The 21,701-nt window shown below is 42.4% G+C and overlaps 1 protein-coding gene across 1 annotated transcript in view; it reads right to left on the bottom strand.

Annotated features, from left to right (window-relative positions):
• Positions 1-21,701, bottom strand: part of LOC115153630 (collagen alpha-1(XIX) chain) — a 130,799-nt gene that overhangs the window by 70,275 nt on the left and 38,823 nt on the right. Inside the window, exons 13-19 of the mRNA XM_029699268.1 lie at positions 12,877-12,921; positions 11,789-11,866; positions 10,994-11,029; positions 10,144-10,197; positions 9,334-9,387; positions 8,687-8,728; positions 196-300 (exon numbers count right to left, since the gene is read on the bottom strand). Coding sequence (XP_029555128.1) covers positions 196-300; positions 8,687-8,728; positions 9,334-9,387; positions 10,144-10,197; positions 10,994-11,029; positions 11,789-11,866; positions 12,877-12,921 — 414 coding nt within the window. The remainder of the gene's footprint in view (positions 1-195; positions 301-8,686; positions 8,729-9,333; positions 9,388-10,143; positions 10,198-10,993; positions 11,030-11,788; positions 11,867-12,876; positions 12,922-21,701) is intronic.

Raw genomic sequence — 21,701 nt, 5'->3', positions numbered from 1 at the left:
AGGCAGACACACACACACACACACACACACACACACACACACACACACACACACACACACACACACACACAGACACAGACACAGACACAGACACAGACACAGACACAGACACAGACACACACACACACACACACACACACACACACACACACACACACACACACACACACACAGTAAAGATAATCAGACACTCACCTTTTCTCCCACCATGCCTTGCACTCCTGTCGCTCCATGGGTTCCCTTCTCACCCTTCTGCCCAGGCAGACCTGGCACTCTGGTCTGGCACACAGTGCAGGCATTCTGCCAACACACAGCGGGGGGGGGGGGGGGAGAGAGGTACGGTCATACAGACCAGATATCTGTCATCTCACTGAGTCACAGCAGGGAAAAGCAGTGCTCCTTTTCTTTGTATTCCATCTCCCCTGGGTTGAAGAGCAGCAGGGGAGATGTCTTAATGTTCTCTCAACGTATCCACAACATTGAAGTTAATGTGAGCAGACTGAGAACCCGACATTGTCCTATTTCCCACCCACTCTATAACTGACTGTGACATTTGGGGGATCATTTGAAATATCCCAGTCTCCCATCCAGTTCATGTTTCACTGAGTAACACTTATTTACATTGAAATAGTTAGGCTTAGTCTGTGTCTGGGGAATCAGCCCTGTCTGGGAAATCCGCCCTGTCTGGGAAATCAGCCCTGTCTGGAAAATCAGCCCTGTCTGGGAAATCAGCCCTGTCTGGGAAATCAGCCCTGTCTGGGGAATCAGCCCTGTCTGGGGAATCAGCCCTGTCTGGGAAATCAGCCCGGTCTGGGAAATCAGCCCTGTCTGGGGAATCAGCCCTGTCTGGGGAATCAGCCCTGTCTGGGAAATCAGCCCTGTCTGGGAAATCAGCCCTGTCTGGGAAATCAGCCCTGTCTGGGGAAGGTATTATATCCCACTTAATTATGATCCTGGAACATCTCAAAGTGACCTGCTCTGGAGAGATACTCTGTACTCTGTGGAGGGGAGAGATACTCTGTACTCTTGTGGAGGGGAGAGATACTCTGTACTCTGTGGAGGGGAGAGATACTCTGTACTCTTGTGGAGTGGAGAGATACTCTGTACTCTGTAGAGGGGAGAGATACTCTGTACTCTTGTGGAGGGGAGAGATACTCTGTACTCTTGTGGAGGGGAGAGATACTCTGTACTCTTGTGGAGGGGAGATATACTCTGTACTCTGTGGAGTGGAGAGATACTCTGTACTCTGTGGAGGGGAGAGATACTCTGTACTCTTGTGGAGGGGAGAGATACTCTGTACTCTTGTGGAGTGGAGAGATACTCTGTACTCTGTGGAGTGGAGAGATACTCTGTACTCTGTGGAGGGGAGAGATACTCTGTACTCTTGTGGAGGGGAGAGATACTCTGTACTCTGTGGAGGGGAGAGATACTCTGTACTCTGTGAAGGGGAGAGATACTCTGTACTCTGTGGAGGGGAGAGATACTCTGTACTCTGTGAAGGGGAGAGATACTCTGTACTCTTGTGGAGGGGAGAGATACTCTGTACTCTTGTGGAGGGGAGAGATACTCTGTACACTGTGGAGTGGAGAGATACTCTGTACTCTGTGGAGTGGAGAGATACTCTGTATACTGTGGGAGTTGTTGAAGTGTACTTTCCCTACAGCAGCAGACATTCTGTACTGTGCTGAAGATAATTAGGTTCAACTGTATCAGTTACCCAGAGGCACTTACTTCATAGAACAATGCTATGATTATACACTGAGTGTACAAAACATTAAGGACATCCTCCTAATATTGAGTTGCACCTCCCCCTTTTGCCCTCAGAACAGCCTAAATACGTTGGGACATGGACTCTACAAGGTGTTGAAAGCATTCCACATGTTGGCCCATGTGGACTCCAATGCTTCCAACAGTTTTGTCAAATTGGGTGAATGTCCTTTGGGTGGTGGACCATTCTTGATACACACGGGAAACTGTTGAGAATGAAAAACCCAGCAGCATTGTAGTTCTTGACACACACCGGTGCGCCTGGCACCTACTATAATACCCCGTTCAAAGGCACTTAAATATTTTGTCTTGTCCATTCACCCTCTGATTGGCACACATACACAATCCATGTCTCAACTGTCTCAAGGCTTAAAATCCTTCTTTAACCTGTCTCCTCTTCTTCATCTACACTGATTGAAGTGAATTTAACAAGTGACATCAATAAAGGATCATAGCTTTTACCTGGATTCACCTGGTCAGTCTATGTCATAGTTCCTAATGTTTTGTTCACTCAGTGTACACACAGTAGAAGAACACCACAGGAGGCTGGTGGCACCTGAATTAGCGGAATAAGCGGAATAAGTGGAATGGTTTCCATGTGTTTCATTCCATTCCAGCCATTACTATGAGCTGTCCTCCCCTCAGCAGCATCAAATGAAGAACACATAGGTTCTCTGAATATGTTCCACCTCCAATCATTTATCTGGAGATGGATATCAACACTGTTTATACAGCATGAAGGCTATATGACCCCTGGTGTCACTGGCATTTACACTCATCAGAGAAGATATTTTATGGAACTTGGGAGTACAAATCTTTTTTTCTGATAGAGACTTGAGCGAAGTGTCTTGAAATAAAAAGGTCCAATTCAGTTAAGTGCTCCTTTCAGTGTGAAATACCAAATACCATCTGTTGTAAAGTGACCAAACTCTGTCAATCAAAGTGAAGAAACTGAGAAAAGCTATTCTTGGGGAGGGTTGTCTTTCAGCTCATCACGTTGAATGACGCAGAGTCAAGCCAGCAGCACATTGTAAAAAAGCCCTTTAAACAGGCAGGTTAGCGGTTTTTTGTCATGAATCTTGTTCTGGAGGCAGCTCTGCAGAGTGGTCACTAGCTAGCACAGCCACAAAGTCATAAAATCAGATTTTAAATCTAACAATCTTAACCACACTGCTAAACCTAAACTAAGAACAAAAATCACATTTTTGTTTAAATTAGTTTTTACAACATAGCCAATTTTGACTTTGCAGCTGGCTAATCTAGTGGATATCGCTCAGTTCTGCCTCCAGGACAAGATTCATGACAATAAATGTCAATCTGCTTTGAACAGCTAAAAGCTTGGAAACTTTATTCATTTAACTGGGCTCCCTTTCTTTGGTCTGGTAGAATAAAATCTCTCTCTCTCTCTCTCTCTCTCTCTCTCTCTCTCTCTCTCTCTCTCTCTCTCTCTCTCTCTCTCTCTCTCTCTCTCTCTCTCTCTCGCTCTCGCTCTCTCTCTCTCTCTCTCTCTCTCTCCCCAGCAGGAGAGAATCAAGGCTTCAGATAAACGTTATCTATCTACTGTCAGTCCACTCAGTCACTCTGCAAACAGCTGTAGCTAGACGTTGTTGTCATCTTTAAAAATCAGCAAACACAATCCTGTTTTAAATACACATCCTTTCTTCTCTGACTGAAAAGAGAGGGATGAATGGATGGATGTGCATTCATCTTGGCTGGCTGAGAGGAACTAGCATTTATCACAACCAAACAGTAATCACACAATCACAGAGAAGGGAGAGAAGACAGACGTTGAGAGAGAAGAGAGACAGAGAGAGAAGAGAGAAGAGACAGATGGACAGAGAGAAGAGACGGACAGAGAGAAGAGACAGACGAAAGAGAGAAGAGACGGACAGAGAGAAGAGACAGACGAAAGAGAGAAGAGACAGACGAAAGAGAGAAGAGACAGACGAAGAGAGAAGAGAGAGAGAGAAGAGGCAGACGGAGAGAGAGAAGAAAGAGAGAGAAGACACAGACGGAGAGAGAGAAAAGACAGAGAGAAAAGACATACGGAGAGAGAGAAGAGACAGACGGGGAGAGAGGAGAGAGAGAAGAGACAGACAGAGAGAGAGAAGAGAGAGACAGAGAGAAGTGATAGACGGAGAGAGAGAAGAATGAATGTACAGATACATCAAACAAGGTGTGGGAGTGTTGGAGAGATAGATGGACAGAGAGAAGAGACAGACAGAGAGAGAAGAGACAGACAGAGAGAGAGAAGAGACAGACGGAGAGAGAAGAGACAGACAGAGAGAGAGAAGAGACAGACAGAGAGAGAGAAGAGACAGACGGAGAGAGAAGAGACAGAGAGAGAGAAGAGACAGACAGAGAGAGAGAAGAGACAGACAGAGAGAGAAGAGACAGAGAGAGAGAAGAGACAGAGAGAGAGAAGAGACAGACGGAGAGAGAAGAGACAGAGAGAGAGAAGAGACAGAGAGAGAGAAGAGTGTACATTGTCCAGATACATCAACAAGGCGTGGGAGTGTTGGAGAGATAGATAGAAAAGAAGAAAAGTATTGTCCCTTAAAGACATAGTAACAAGGTTGCTGTGAGAACAAACAACTGACAACAGAAAGCCCTATTCCTTATATAGTGTACTACTGTTGACCAGAGCCCTATTCCCTATATAGTGTACTACTGTTGACCAGAGCCCTATTCCCTATATAATACACTACTGTTGACCAGAGCCCTATTCCCTATATAGTGCACTACTGTTGACCAGAGCCCTATTCCCTATATAGTGTACTACTGTTGACCAGAGCCCCATTCCCTATATAATGCACTACTGTTGACCAGAGCCCTATTCCCTATATAATACACTACTGTTGACCAGAGCCCCATTCCCTATATAATACACTACTGTTGACCAGAGCCCTATTCCCTATATAGTGTACTACTGTTGACCAGAGCCCTATTCCCTATATAATACACTACTGTTGACCAGAGCCCTATTCCCTATATAGTGCACTACTGTTGACCAGAGCCCTATTCCCTATATAGTGCACTACTGTTGACCAGAGCCCTATTCCCTATATAATACACTACTGTTGACCAGAGCCCTATTCCCTATATAATACACTACTGTTGACCAGATACATATTCCCTATATAGTGCACTACTGTTGACCAGAGCCCTATTCCCTATATAGTGCACTACTGTTGACCAGAGCCCTATTCCCTATATAATACACTACTGTTGACCAGAGCCCTATTCCCTTTATAATGCACTACTGTTGACCAGAGCCCTATTCCCTATATAGTGCACTACTGTTGACCAGAGCCCTATTCCCTATATAATACACTACTGTTGACCAGAGCCCTATTCCCTATATAATACACTACTGTTGACCAGAGCCCTATTCCCTATATAATACACTACTGTTGACCAGAGCCCTATTCCCTATATAGTGTACTACTGTTGACCAGAGCCCTATTCCCTATATAATGCACTACTGTTGACCAGAGCCCTATTCCCTATATAATACACTACTGTTGACCAGAGCCCTATTCCCTATATAGTGCACTACTGTTGACCAGAGCCCTATTCCCTATATAGTGCACTACTGTTGACCAGAGCCCTATTCCCTATATAATACACTACTGTTGACCAGAGCGCTATTCCCTATATAATACATTACTGTTGACCAGAGCCCTATTCCCTATATAATACATTACTGTTGACCAGAGCCCTATTCCCTATATAGTGCACTACTGTTGAACAGAGCTCTATTCCCTATATAGTGTACTACTGTTGACCAGAGCCCTATTCCCTATATAATACACTACTGTTGACCAGAGCCCTATTCCCTATATAATACACTACTGTTGACCAGAGCCCTATTCCCTATATAGGGCACTACTGTTGACCAGAGCCCCATTCCCTATATAATACACTACTGTTGACCAGAGCCCTATTCCCTATATAATACACTACTGTTGACCAGAGCCCTATTCCCTATATAATACACTACTGTTGACCAGAGCCCTATTCCCGATATAATACACTACTGTTGACCAGAGCCCTATTCCCTATATAGTGCACTACTGTTGACCAGAGCCCTATTCCCTATATAATACACTACTGTTGACCAGATACATATTCCCTATATAATACACTACTGTTGACCAGAGCCCTATTCCCTATATAGTGCACTACTGTTGACCAGATACCTATTCCCTATATAGTGCACTACTGTTGACCAGAGCCCTATTCCCTATATAATACACTACTGTTGACCAGAGCCCTATTCCCTATATAGTGCACTACTGTTGACCAGAGCCCTATTCCCTATATAGTGTACTACTGTTGACCAGAGCCCTATTCCCTATATAGTGTACTACTGTTGACCAGAGCACTATTCCCTATATAATACACTACTGTTGACCAGAGCCCTATTCCCTATATAATACACTACTGTTGACCAGAGCCCTATTCCCTATATAATACACTACTGTTGACAAGAGCCCTATTCCCTATATAGTGCACTACTGTTGACCAGAGCCCTATTCCCTATATAATACACTTCTGTTGACCAGAGCCCTATTCCCTATATAATACACTACTGTTGACCAGAGCCCTATTCCCTATATAATACACTACTGTTGACCAGAGCCCTATTCCCTATATAGTGTACTACTGTTGACCAGAGCACTATTCCCTATATAATACACTACTGTTGACCAGAGCCCTATTCCCTATATAATACACTACTGTTGACCAGAGCCCTATTCCCTATATAGTGCACTACTGTTGACCAGAGCCCTATTCCCTATATAGTGCACTACTGTTGACCAGAGCCCTATTCCCTATATAATACACTACTGTTGACCAGAGCCCTATTCCCTATATAATGCACTACTGTTGACCAGAGCCCTATTCCCTATATAGTGCACTACTGTTGAACAGAGCTCTATTCCCTATATAGTGTACTACTGTTGACCAGAGCCCTATTCCCTATATAATACACTACTGTTGACCAGAGCCCTATTCCCTATATAATACACTACTGTTGACCAGAGCCCTATTCCCTATATAGGGCACTACTGTTGACCAGAGCCCCATTCCCTATATAATACACTACTGTTGACCAGAGCCCTATTCCCTATATAATACACTACTGTTGACCAGAGCCCTATTCCCTATATAATACACTACTGTTGACCAGAGCCCTATTCCCGATATAATACACTACTGTTGACCAGAGCCCTATTCCCTATATAGTGCACTACTGTTGACCAGAGCCCTATTCCCTATATAATACACTACTGTTGACCAGATACATATTCCCTATATAATACACTACTGTTGACCAGAGCCCTATTCCCTATATAGTGCACTACTGTTGACCAGATACCTATTCCCTATATAGTGCACTACTGTTGACCAGAGCCCTATTCCCTATATAATACACTACTGTTGACCAGAGCCCTATTCCCTATATAGTGCACTACTGTTGACCAGAGCCCTATTCCCTATATAGTGTACTACTGTTGACCAGAGCCCTATTCCCTATATAGTGTACTACTGTTGACCAGAGCACTATTCCCTATATAATACACTACTGTTGACCAGAGCCCTATTCCCTATATAATACACTACTGTTGACCAGAGCCCTATTCCCTATATAATACACTACTGTTGACAAGAGCCCTATTCCCTATATAGTGCACTACTGTTGACCAGAGCCCTATTCCCTATATAATACACTTCTGTTGACCAGAGCCCTATTCCCTATATAATACACTACTGTTGACCAGAGCCCTATTCCCTATATAATACACTACTGTTGACCAGAGCCCTATTCCCTATATAGTGTACTACTGTTGACCAGAGCACTATTCCCTATATAATACACTACTGTTGACCAGAGCCCTATTCCCTATATAATACACTACTGTTGACCAGAGCCCTATTCCCTATATAGTGCACTACTGTTGACCAGAGCCCTATTCCCTATATAGTGCACTACTGTTGACCAGAGCCCTATTCCCTATATAATACACTACTGTTGACCAGAGCCCTATTCCCTATATAATGCACTACTGTTGACCAGAGCCCTATTCCCTATATAGTGCACTACTGTTGACCAGAGCCCTATTCCCTATATAATACACTACTGTTGACCAGATACATATTCCCTATATAGTGCACTACTGTTGACCAGAGCCCTATTCCCTATATAATACACTACTGTTGACCAGATACATATTCCCTATATAGTGCACTACTGTTGACCAGAGCCCTATTCCCTATATAGTGCACTACTGTTGACCAGAGCCCTATTCTCTATATTGTGGACTGCTGTTGACAAGAGCCCAGCCGTAGCTCTCTGGTCAAAAGTAGTTCACAGTGTAGGGAATAGGGTACCATTTTGGACACAACCCCTGTGTACTCCAGGAGGGATGTATTGAACAAAAGCATTCTTCTTAGGACATTTCAAGGATTCCTGTTGAATATAATAATGCATTTCCATAGTGGATTTCCAATTTCTTGAATTTCTAGCTGCAGTTCGCCACCACCACCTGATGAAGGCGCTCCTGAGCTTCTGTTAATAATACCGTAACATCACCCTAATAGGTTTAGTACTGGTGAAAAGTTAGTTTTTGGATTCAACTGTGAGGTCTTAAACTGTGAAACACCACTGTGGGTAACTGTGCAATCATAGTAACTGATGCAATTAAAGCAGGCTAAATTATAACCTGTTTCTACACCCTCAGTCAATGTGGATCTACATGTTGGCACTTCAAGGTATTAAAAACAGATCTTCCATGAATCTTGTCAATGACAAAATGATGTATGATTTATGCACCACACTGAATAATGTTGGAATGACAATTGATGGGAATAATCATACGACACAACAGTAATAAATGAAACAGTCCAGTACCTTGAGTAAAGAGCTCATATCTCCAACTATTGGCAAGGCAGTCTGTTGGAAAGACAAATTATCATCATACATTTTGGATAATGACTACAGATGTAAAGAAATGTCAATGAATATTTTTGTGATCTTTTTTCAGTCAGATCATAGTTGAATGAACCTCTCATAATTATCTTAGCATCACTCGAAGCTTGAAATCTTATGAATGATACTGAAACACTCAAAGTTACCATGATTGTTTTTACGGTGGTATGAATGATACTGAAACACTCAAAGTTACCATGATTGTTTTTACGGTGGTATGAATGATACTGAAACACTCAAAGTTACCATGATTGTTTTTATGGTGGTATGAATGATACTGAAACACTCAAAGTTACCATGATTGTTTTTATGGTGGTATGAATGATACTGAAACACTCAAAGTTACCATGACTGGTTTTACGGTGGTATGAATGCCTTATACATAACCCCTTCAAGTACAGTGTAACCACATTTTCTCCTGTGATTTCAGTTTTCTGTAAAATAGTTGTCTTTCTGTGGTTTTGAGGCATTTAACCTAAACATGGTACAGTGGGCTTAGCACCTCCAAGTGACACTGACACAGTATATCTCTGAGAGAGAGATCAGAAAGAGATGAGCGGTTAACTTACTGGTTGACCCGGGGGGCCAGGTGGACCAGGGGGACCTTCTCGACCAGGGGATCCCTTTAAATGACAGAAATAATGATGTCACCAGCTATGAGACCAGGGGATCCCTTTAAATGTGTGTTTCTGATGTGTCCAGAAACACAAAGTGTTGCACACCCTTTGGCCCACGCTTTGACATTCATCCTGTTGTGGTGCTGTGTGTGTGTTTCTGATGTGTCCAGAAACTGTTGCTACTTTCTCATGCAGACATAAAGGAAACACATCTTTCATCAGAATGTTAGATTCTCTTTTTATCTGCAGACCATGGAGGAGAAGAAGAGTGGAGGAGTGGAGGAGAGGAGGAGAAGAAGAGTGGAGGAGAGGAAGAGTGGAGGAGTGGTGGAGAGGAAGAGTGGAGGAGTGGAGGAGAGGAAGAGTGGAGGAGAGGAAGAGTGGAGGAGAGGAAGAGTGGAGGAGAGGAGGAGTGGAGGAGAGGAGGAGAGGAAGAGTGGAGGAGAGGAGGAGAGAAGGAGAGGAGGTGTGGAGGAGAGGAGGAGAGGAAGAGTGGATAAGTGGAGGAGAGGGAAAGTGGATGCGAGGAAGAGAGGAGGAGAGGAAGAGAGGAGGAGTGGAGAAAAGATGTGAGGAAGAGGAAAGGAATAGAAGACAGAAAGGAAAGACAACATTTTCCCTCCGAATGTTAGTTTCTCTTTTTATCTCCAGATGTAAAGTATCACTGTGTCTCCCTTCCTGCAGAGAGAGGAGGACAGGGGGAGTGGAGGAGATGAATGAGTAAGGGAGGAAGAGAGGAAGGAAGGTCTTGATCCCACTCACCTCTCTCCCCGGGGTCCCAGCAGGGCCTGAGAATCCGGAGGGTCCACGAGGGCCCTAGGAGAGAAGACAACCCCCATAACACACTAATGAGATCAGGGCCCATATCTAAAATGCCTCTCAGATTGCTGACCTTGGATCAGAATATACAATATATCCTCAACCCTAACAAAGAAGACATGCATCTAAGTCTATGATGAGCCTGGCACCAGACCTGTTGAAACTAACACCACACCTGTTGATACTAACACCAGTCCTGGTGATACTAACACCAGACCTGTTGAAACTAACACCAGTCCTGATGAGACTAACACCAGTCCTGATGAGACTAACACCAGTCCTGATGAGACTAACACCAGTCCTGTTGAGACTAACACCAGTCCTGATGAGACTAACACCAGTCCTGATGAGACTAACACCAGTCCTGTTGAAACTAACACCAGTCCTGATGAGACTAACACCAGTCCTGGTGATACTAACACCAGTCCTGTTGAGACTAACACCAGTCCTGATGAGACTAACACCAGTCCTGATGAGACTAACACCAGTCCTGATGAGACTAACACCAGTCCTGATGAGATTAACACCTGTCCTGATGAGACTAACACCAGACCTGTTGAAACTATATGGCATATTAATTTTAAATGCATAAACTACAATATCATTGGAATTAAATTGTTGTTTCAGAATTGATATCCTCAACCTTTAGACTGAAGACTAAGGTTTCATCTAAGCATCCAGGAGCACAATACTGGAAGGTACTGTATGTACTGTACTGTTCCATACTCTAATATCACAGGAATCAGATGGATGTGTGTGTGTGTGTCTGGACAGGAGATATTCTTCCACATACCTCAAATCCTCTCTCTCCTCTCTGTCCCATGGGGCCCTATAAGAACACATCACACAGCTTGTTTACAACAACACCCCTTCAGCGCACGCACACACACACACACACACACACACACACACACACACACACACACACACACACACACACACACACACACACACACACACACACACACACACACACACACACACACACACACACACACACACACTCACACACACACACATACACACACATACACACACACCAACTTGTTAACACCAACAGCAGCTCAGTCCAAGATCCAGTAAAGGACTGTGTTTCAACATCCATCCTTTGCTATGTTCCATTGATTCCTTGCTTTCCAACAACCCTGAATTTCACTATTTAACAAACCAAAGGACAAAACTCAAGCGGACATTTTTTGAAGTTGAAACCAGCAGCAGCAGCCTCACAGAGGATAGATAGATGGTAAAGTAGTGTGTAATGCTAAAGGTCCACAATGTTTTTAAATCTAATCTTGGAATTAATGTTAATTGAATATAGTCTTTATTGTATCATTCATTTGACCAGGATAAAATCCTATATAAGTCTATGCACAAGCCATTCTGAAGATGACTGAACTGAAAAGGTGTGTGAAATGTTGTCCAACAGAAAAGTTTTGGGAAGACTACAGGTTAGAGAGATGGGGCCGCAACGGCTGGGATTCTCTGGAGGATTGGTTTGAAAAGCAAAACATTTATTTGTGAAAATGTCAACGGACAATAAAGTATGAACACGAGAAAAATGAGAAATGTTCCAGTGCCATGTACTCACAGGAGGTCCTTCAACTCCCAGACCAGGCTCTCCTTTCTCCCCTAGGTCTCCTGGTACACCAGGGACACCACGCTCACCCTGACAGAGAAGAGAGGGGGGAACAGGGAACTCATTTTGATGACTGTTAAAGGGAAGAGAGGGGGGAACAGGGAACTCATTTTGATGACTGTTTAAGGGAAGAGAGGGGGGAACAGGGAACTCATTTTGATGACTGTTAAAGGGAAGAGAGGGGGGAACAGGGAACTCATTTTGATGACTGTTAAAGGGAAGAGAGGGGGGAACAGGGAACTCATTTTGATGACTGTTTAAGGGAAGAGAGGGGGGAACAGGGAACTCATTTTGATGACTGTTAAAGGGAAGAGAGGGGAGAACAGGGAACTCATTTTGATGACTGTTAAAGGGAAGAGAGGGGAGAACAGGGAACTCATTTTGATGACTGTTTAAGGGAAGAGAGGGGGGAACAGGGAACTCATTTTGATGACTGTTAAAGGGAAGAGAGGGGGCACAGGGAACTCATTTTGATGACTGTTAAAGGGAAGAGAGGGGAGAACAGGGAACTCATTTTGATGACTGTTAAAGGGAAGAGAGGGGGGAACAGGGAACTCATTTTGCTGACTGTTAAAGGGAACAGGGTGCCATTTGGGACCCAGCTCAATAAAAGGAGAGTTCCCTGGATTTAACAGGACCTGTGTTTCAGATCCCTGACATCAGTGAATAATATAATAATGTAAGCCACCTGACAGACTTACACTACAGTAACTGCAGAGATTTTTACTACATGTATGTGATCATTGTGGGAATTGAACTCTCATCCTTGGCGTTGCTAGTTCCACTCTCTTACCAACTGAGCCAGAAGTGGATGAACTGGGTTCATTTGAGGTATTAGAAGAACTAGTCGTCCTTTGGAGGTTTTCTAATCTGGATCATCATAGCCAGTGGAAATATCCCTCATCTAGCTAGAGAATAATAAGTCCAGATTGTGGTAACCCTGGGTGGTCTGCCTGTCTGTTTTGTCCCTCTTCCCCCACCATAGGGGGCTGCCATCCTGTTTTGGCCCTGTTCCTCCACCATAGGGGTTGTTTTTCTACCTTTGGCCCTCGTGATCCTCTGGGTCCAGATGTCATCCCCTCTTCCTGCCCGGGCGAAAAGAAGAAAGAACAAAATGATTTTCACAATCCAGACATCATACAGCATACGTCAGCATTGATAATAACGACGCCGATAGAGATGGTCGACTCGCTTCAGGTCCTTAGGAAACTATGCAGTATTTTGTTTTTTTTAATGTATTATTTCTTACATTGTTACCCCAGGAAATCTTTTTTTTTTTTACAAGCATTTCACTACGCTTGCATTGACATCTGCTAACCATGTGTATGTGACAAATAACATTTGATATGATTTAAAGATTGGAGGCTAAACATGTAAGATACAGATAGACCGTCTGAAATTGACCAAGACACTCGGACCAACGATCTGCAGTTAAAAAGCCTTTATCAAGTCAAATACAATGTTATTTGTCACCTGCTTCGTACACAACAGGTGGAGACTAACAGTAAAATGCTAACAGGTCCTTCCCAACAATGCAGAGAGAAAGAAAGTAGAGAAATAATAGAAAGTAAAACACGTAATAATAAAAGTAATAATAGATACAGAATGAGTAATGATAACTTGTCTATTCTGTCTGCAAGAGGTACCAGTACTGAGTAATGATAACTTGTCTATTCTGTCTGCAAGAGGTACCAGTACTGAGTAATGATAACTTGTCTATTCTGTCTGCAAGGAGTACCAGTACTGAGTAATGATAACTTGTCTATTCTGTCTGCAAGGAGTACCAGTACTGAGTAATGATAACTTGTCTATTCTGTCTGCAAGGGGTACCAGTACTGAGTAATGATAACTTGTCTATTCTGTCTGCAAGGAGTACCAGTACTGAGTAATGATAACTTGGTTATATACAAGGGGTACCAGTAATGAGTGGATGATAACTTGGCTATATACAATTGGTAACAGTACTGAGTGGCTATATATGAGGGGTACCAGTACTGAGTGGATGATAACTTGTCTATATATATGTGGTACCAGTACTGAGTGGCTATATATGAGGGGTACCAGTACTGAGTGGATGATAACTTGGCTATATACAAGGGGTACCAGTACTTAGTAATGATAACTTGGTTATATACAAGGAGTACCAGTACTGAGTGGATGATAACTTGGCTATATACAAGGGGTACCAGTACTTAGTAATGATAACTTGGTTATATACAAGGAGTACCAGTACTGAGTGGATGATAACTTGGCTATATACAAGGGGTACCAGTACTTAGTAATGATAACTTGGTTATATACAAGGAGTACCAGTACTGAGTGGATGATAACTTGGCTATATACAAGGAGTACCAGTACTGAGTGGATGATAACTTGGCTATATACAAGGGGTACCAGTACTGAGTAATGATAACTTGGCTATATACAAGGGGTACCAGTACTGAGTGGATGATAACTTGGTTATATACAAGGAGTACCAGTACTGAGTGGATGATAACTTGGCTATATACAAGGAGTACCAGTACTGAGTGGATGATAACTTGGCTATATACAAGGGGTACCAGTACTGAGTAATGATAACTTGGTTATATACAAGGAGTACCAGTACTGAGTAATGATAACTTGGCTATATACAAGGGGTACCAGTACTGAGTAATGATATCTTGGCTATATACAAGGAGTACCAGTACTGAGTAATGATAACTTGGCTATATACATGGGGTACCAGTACTGAGTAATGATATCTTGGCTATATACAAGGGGTACCAGTACTGAGTAATGATAACTTGGCTATATACAAGGGGTACCAGTACTGAGTAATGATAACTTGTCTATTCTGTCTGCAAGAGGTACCAGTACTGAGTAATGATAACTTGTCTATTCTGTCTGCAAGAGGTACCAGTATTGAGTAATGATAACTTGTCTATTCTGTCTGCAAGGAGTACCAGTACTGAGTAATGATAACTTGTCTATTCTGTCTGCAAGGAGTACCAGTACTGAGTAATGATAACTTGTCTATTCTGTCTGCAAGGGGTACCAGTACTGAGTAATGATAACTTGTCTATTCTGTCTGCAAGGGGTACCAGTACTGAGTGGATGATAACTTGGCTATATACAATTGGTACCAGTACTGAGTGGCTATATACAAGGGGTACCAGTACTGAGTAATGATAACTTGGCTATATACAATTGGTAACAGTACTGAGTGGCTATATATGAGGGGTACCAGTACTGAGTGGATGATAACTTGGCTATATACAAGGGGTACCAGTAATTAGTAATGATAACTTGGTTATATACAAGGAGTACCAGTACTGAGTGGATGATAACTTGGCTATATACAAGGGGTACCAGTAATTAGTAATGATAACTTGGTTATATACAAGGAGTACCAGTACTGAGTGGATGATAACTTGGCTATATACAAGGGGTACCAGTACTTAGTAATGATAACTTGGTTATATACAAGGAGTACCAGTACTGAGTGGATGATAACTTGGCTATATACAAGGGGTACCAGTACTTAGTAATGATAACTTGGTTATATACAAGGAGTACCAGTACTGAGTGGATGATAACTTGGCTATATACAAGGAGTACCAGTACTGAGTGGATGATAACTTGGCTATATACAAGGGGTACCAGTACTGAGTAATGATAACTTGGCTATATACAAGGGGTACCAGTACTGAGTGGATGATAACTTGGTTATATACAAGGAGTACCAGTACTGAGTGGATGATAACTTGGCTATATACAAGGAGTACCAGTACTGAGTGGATGATAACTTGGCTATATACAAGGGGTACCAGTACTGAGTAATGATAACTTGGCTATATACAAGGAGTACCAGTACTGAGTAATGATAACTTGGTTATATACAAGGAGTACCAGTACTGAGTAATGATAACTTGGCTATATACAAGGGGTACCAGTACTGAGTAATGATATCTTGGCTATATACAAGGAGTACCAGTACTGAGTAATGATAACTTGGCTATATACATGGGGTACCAGTACTGAGTAATGATATCTTGGCTATATACAAGGGGTACCAGTACTGAGTAATGATATCTTGGCTATATACAAGGGGTACCAGTACTGAGTAATGATAACTTGTCTATTCTGTCTGCAAGAGGTACCAGTACTGAGTAATGATAACTTGTCTATTCTGTCTGCAAGAGGTACCAGTACTGAGTAATGATAACTTGTCTATTCTGTCTGCAAGGAGTACCAGTACTGAGTAATGATAACTTGTCTATTCTGTCTGCAAGGAGTACCAGTACTGAGTAATGATAACTTGTCTATTCTGTCTGCAAGGGGTACCAGTACTGAGTAATGATAACTTGTCTATTCTGTCTGCAAGGAGTACCAGTACTGAGTAATGATAACTTGGTTATATACAAGGGGTACCAGTACTGAGTGGATGATAACTTGGCTATATACAATTGGTAACAGTACTGAGTGGCTATATATGAGGGGTACCAGTACTGAGTGGATGATAACTTGTCTATATATATGTGGTACCAGTACTGAGTGGCTATATATGAGGGGTACCAGTACTGAGTGGATGATAACTTGGCTATATACAAGGGGTACCAGTACTTAGTAATGATAACTTGGTTATATACAAGGAGTACCAGTACTGAGTGGATGATAACTTGGCTATATACAAGGGGTACCAGTACTTAGTAATGATAACTTGGTTATATACAAGGAGTACCAGTACTGAGTGGATGATAACTTGGCTATATACAAGGGGTACCAGTACTTAGTAATGATAACTTGGTTATATACAAGGAGTACCAGTACTGAGTGGATGATAACTTGGCTATATACAAGGAGTACCAGTACTGAGTGGATGATAACTTGGCTATATACAAGGGGTACCAGTACTGAGTAATGATAACTTGGCTATATACAAGGGGTACCAGTACTGAGTGGATGATAACTTGGTTATATACAAGGAGTACCAGTACTGAGTGGATGATAACTTGGCTATATACAAGGAGTACCAGTACTGAGTGGATGATAACTTGGCTATATACAAGGGGTACCAGTACTGAGTGGATGATAACTTGGCTATATACATGGGGTACCAGTACTGAGTAATGATAACTTGGTTATATACAAGGAGTACCAGTACTGAGTGGATGATAACTTGGCTATATACAAGGAGTACCAGTACTGAGTGGATGATAACTTGGCTATATACAAGGGGTACCAGTACTGAGTAATAATAACTTGGCTATATACATGGGGTACCAGGACTGAGTAATGATAACTTGGTTATATACAAGGAGTACCAGTACTGAGTGGATGATAACTTGGCTATATACAAGGAGTACCAGTACTGAGTGGATGATAACTTGGCTATATACATGGGGTACCAGTACTGAGTAATGATAACTTGGTTATATACAAGGAGTACCAGTACTGAGTGGATGATAACTTGGCTATATACAAGGAGTACCAGTACTGAGTAATGATAACTTGGTTATATACAAGGAGTACCAGTACTGAGTGGATGATAACTTGGCTATATACAAGGGGTACCAGTACTGAGTAATGATAACTTGGCTATATACAAGGAGTACCAGTACTGAGTAATGATAACTTGGTTATATACAAGGAGTACCAGTACTGAGTAATGATAACTTGGCTATATACAAGGGGTACCAGTACTGAGTAATGATAACTTGGCTATATACATGGGGTACCAGTACTGAGTAATGATATCTTGGCTATATACAAGGAGTACCAGTACTGAGTAATGATAACTTGGCTATATACATGGGGTACCAGTACTGAGTAATGATATCTTGGCTATATACAAGGGGTACCAGTACTGAGTAATGATATCTTGGCTATATACAAGGGGTACCAGTACTGAGTAATGATAACTTGGCTATATACAAGGAGTACCAGTACTGAGTAATGATAACTTGGCTATAAACATGGGGTACCAGTACTGAGTAATGATATCTTGGCTATATACAAGGAGTACCAGTACTGAGTAATGATAACTTGGCTATATACAAGGGGTACCAGTACTGAGTGGATGATAACTTGGTTATATACAAGGAGTACCAGTACTGAGTAATGATAACTTGGCTATATACAAGGAGTACCAGTACTGAGTAATGATATCTTGGCTATATACAAGGGGTACCAGTACTGAGTAATGATATCTTGGCTATATACAAGGAGTACCAGTACTGAGTAATGATAACGTGGCTATATACAAGGGGTACCAGTACTGAGTAATGATAACTTGGCTATATACAAGGAGTACCAGTACTGAGTAATGATAACTTGGCTATATACAAGGAGTACCAGTACTGAGTGGATGTGCAGGGGTACGAGGTCATTGAGGAAGATATGTACATATAGTTAGAGATAAATAATAAAGGAGGACTAAATAATAAAGTATCCATGTAGGAAAGTTCAAACAAGCCAAACAATTCTCCTACTGCAAATCACACATCAGCAATTCACTTTGAGAACAAGACAGTGTTTCTCCCAGAAGCACAGCTACTGCCTGCGTGAGACTTCAATGGGAATATGGAATATACCTCCAACTACACAGGGCAAACAGTAGGAACACTTCATTTCACCGCGAGCCGTGTGTTCAATACTCTCCTACTTTACAACATGTTTTAACAGCTTCTACGTTGTGAAGTGAGACCCATAATGCTCTGCTGCTGCCACACACAGAAGCCCACTGGTGTCTCCCAAATAACACCCTATTCCCTATATAGTGCCCTATGGGTCCTGGTCAAAAGTGATGCACTATAAAGGGAATAGGGTGCCATTCGGGACGCAGGCTTGATTGGGAACGGGGATAAGCATTATTTACAGTACACCCCCTTGATGGAAAATGGATTTCTGTGTTCAGCATGCATTAGTGCTACAACTAAGTCCTGCATTGCACAATGTAAATCAGCCATCTGAAACTTTGCTTCATGCTAATGCAGCAGTTTTGAAATAAAGCTCCCCCACATTTGAACAAGTGTTCAGAGTACAAATAAAAATAAAGTTGGATGAACTCAAATAACCTGTGTTTGTTTCTCTGGTTTTACTTCCTCCAGGGTGTAGTGGTGTGTCATTTGAATTGGCACTGAATTCAATATGTAAATAAGTTGAAATGTGCCAATAAAGAATGGTTTAAATTCTCTCTCTCTCTTCTTTTCCCTCTGTCGCTCTCTCCCTCTTGCTCTCTCTGTCTTCCTTACCTTCCTTCCTTCATCCATCCATCCATCCCCCCTGTATCCCTCCATCACTGCCCTCCTCAACTACTCCCAGGACGTGTCCCAAATCTGGCTTGCCCAGTAATTACTTAAACTGCCTACTGTGTAGTACTAATCATACAAAATAGTATTTAGAATGTACTGTTTCGTAACAATGAATGCAGTAACAACAAATATCAGCATACTAGGCTCCTCCTACTGAGACTGTGCCATCTAACGCACAATTACGTTGCCTGCTGGGAAAAAACAGCTCAGGTTGCTTTCATATATTTTTTGTTGTTGTGTTTTTGCATTGACATTGACTGATTAACTAATATTATGCTACACAAAGATACATAACATCCATTTTTCTAAACTAATCCAATGTGTTCGTTGGACTTATTGCACCCATTACTGAGTTGTTGTTCCAGTTTAGATGGTTTTAAGGTAGTCTTATTTATTCTTCTGTTTTGTCCTGCCAGTCATTCTGAAACCAAGTTGTTGTGAGTGAAGAACAGTTCCAATTGTTGGATATCCCCACTCTGGCTGGATTCCAATAGGATTCAAACATCACTTTGCAAGCCAGAGTCCAAAACACAGCAAAGGCTGGTCACCAGCAAAACACAGTGAAGGCTGGTCACCAGCAAAACACAGTGAAGGCACCATGAAAACACAGTGAAGACACCATGAAAACACAGTGAAGGCACCATGAAAACACAGTGAAGACACCATGAAAACACACAATTCAGGTAGCCTTCCACAAGCTTCCCACAATGCCAGAGCTGGTGAAACTGAGTCAGGTTTGTAGGCCTCCTTGCACGCACACGCTTTTTCAGTTCTGCCCACACATTTTCTATAGGATTGAGGTCAGGGCTTTGTGATGGCCACTCCAATACCTTGACTTTGTTGTCCTTAAGCCATTTTGCCACAACTTTGGAAGTTTGCTTGGGGTCGTTGTCCATTTGGAAGACCCATTTGTGACCAAGCTTTAACTTCCTGACTGATGTCTTGAGATGTTGCTTCAATATATCCACATTATTTTCCATCTCATGATGCCATATATTTTGTGAAGTGCACCAGTCCCCCCTACAGCAAAGCACCCCACAACATGATGCTGCCACCCCCGTGCTTCACGGTTAGGATGGTGTTCTTCGGATTGCAAGCCTCCCACTTTTTCCTGCAAACATAATGATGGTCATTATGGCCAAACAGTTCTATTTTTGTTTCATCATACCAGAGGACATTTCTCAAAAATGTACGATGTTTGTCCCCATGTGCAGTTGCAAACCGTAGTCTGGCTTTTTTATGGCGGTTTTGGAGCAGTGGCTTCTTCCTTGCTGAGCGGCCTTTCAGGTTATGTCGATGTAGGACTCGTTTTACTGTGGATATAGATACTTTTGTACCTGTTTCCTCCAGCATCTTCACAAGGTCCTTTGCTGTTGTTCTGTGAGTGATTTGCACTTTTTGCACCAAGGTACATTCATTTCTAGGAGACAGAATGCGTCTCCTTCCTGAGTGGTATGACGGCTGCGTGGTCCCATGGTGTTTATACTTGCATACTATTGTTTGTACAGATGAACGTGGTATCTTCAGGCATTTGGAAATTGCTCCCAAGGATGAACCAGACTTGTGGAGGTCTACAATTTATTTCTGAGGTCTTGGCTGATTTCTTTTAATCTTACCATGATTTACATTTTATATTTACATTTTAGTCATTTAGCAGACGCTCTTATCCAGAGCGACTTACAGTAGTGATTTTTTTTTTGGTACTTCAAGCAAAGAGGCACTGGTACACCTCCAACTGACTCAAAGGATGTCAATTTGCCTATTAATGACTCCAACCTAAGTGCACGTAAACTTCCGACTTCAACTGTAAATGGAATCGCTAAAATGTAGTTAAGTATCAAAAGTAAAAGTAACAGTATAAACCATTTCAAATGTCTTATGTTAAGCAAACAAGATGATACCATTTATTTCTTTATTTGACGGATAGCCAGGGGCACACTCCAACACTCAGACATCATTTACAGATAGCCAGGGGCACACTCCAACACTCAGACATCATTTACAGATAGCCAGGGGCACACTCCAACACTCAGACATCATTTACAGATAGCCAGGGGCACACTCCAACACTCAGACATCATTTACAGATAGCCAGGGGCACACTCCAACACTCAGACATCATTTACAGATAGCCAGGGGCACACTCCAACACTCAGACATAATTTACAGATAGCCAGGGGCACACTCCAACACTCAGACATCATTTACAGATAGCCAGGGGCACACTCCAACACTCAGACATCATTTACAGATAGCCAGGGGCACACTCCAACACTCAGACATCATTTACAGATAGCCAGGGGCACACTCCAACACTCAGACATCATTTACAGATAGCCAGGGGCACACTCCAACACTCAGACATCATTTACAGATAGCCAGGGGCACACTCCAACACTCAGACATCATTTACAGATAGCCAGGGGCACACTCCAACACTCAGACATCATTTACAGATAGCCAGGGGAACACTCCAACACTCAGACATCATTTACAGATAGCCAGGGGCACACTCCAACACTCAGACATCATTTACAGATAGCCAGGGGCACACTCCAACACTCAGACAT

The sequence above is a fragment of the Salmo trutta genome, chromosome 18 (genome assembly GCF_901001165.1).
Source record: "Salmo trutta chromosome 18, fSalTru1.1, whole genome shotgun sequence".
Classification (NCBI taxonomy): domain Eukaryota; kingdom Metazoa; phylum Chordata; class Actinopteri; order Salmoniformes; family Salmonidae; genus Salmo; species Salmo trutta.
Note: the sequence above shows the minus strand (reverse complement) of the source record. Positions and strands in the feature narration are given on the sequence as shown.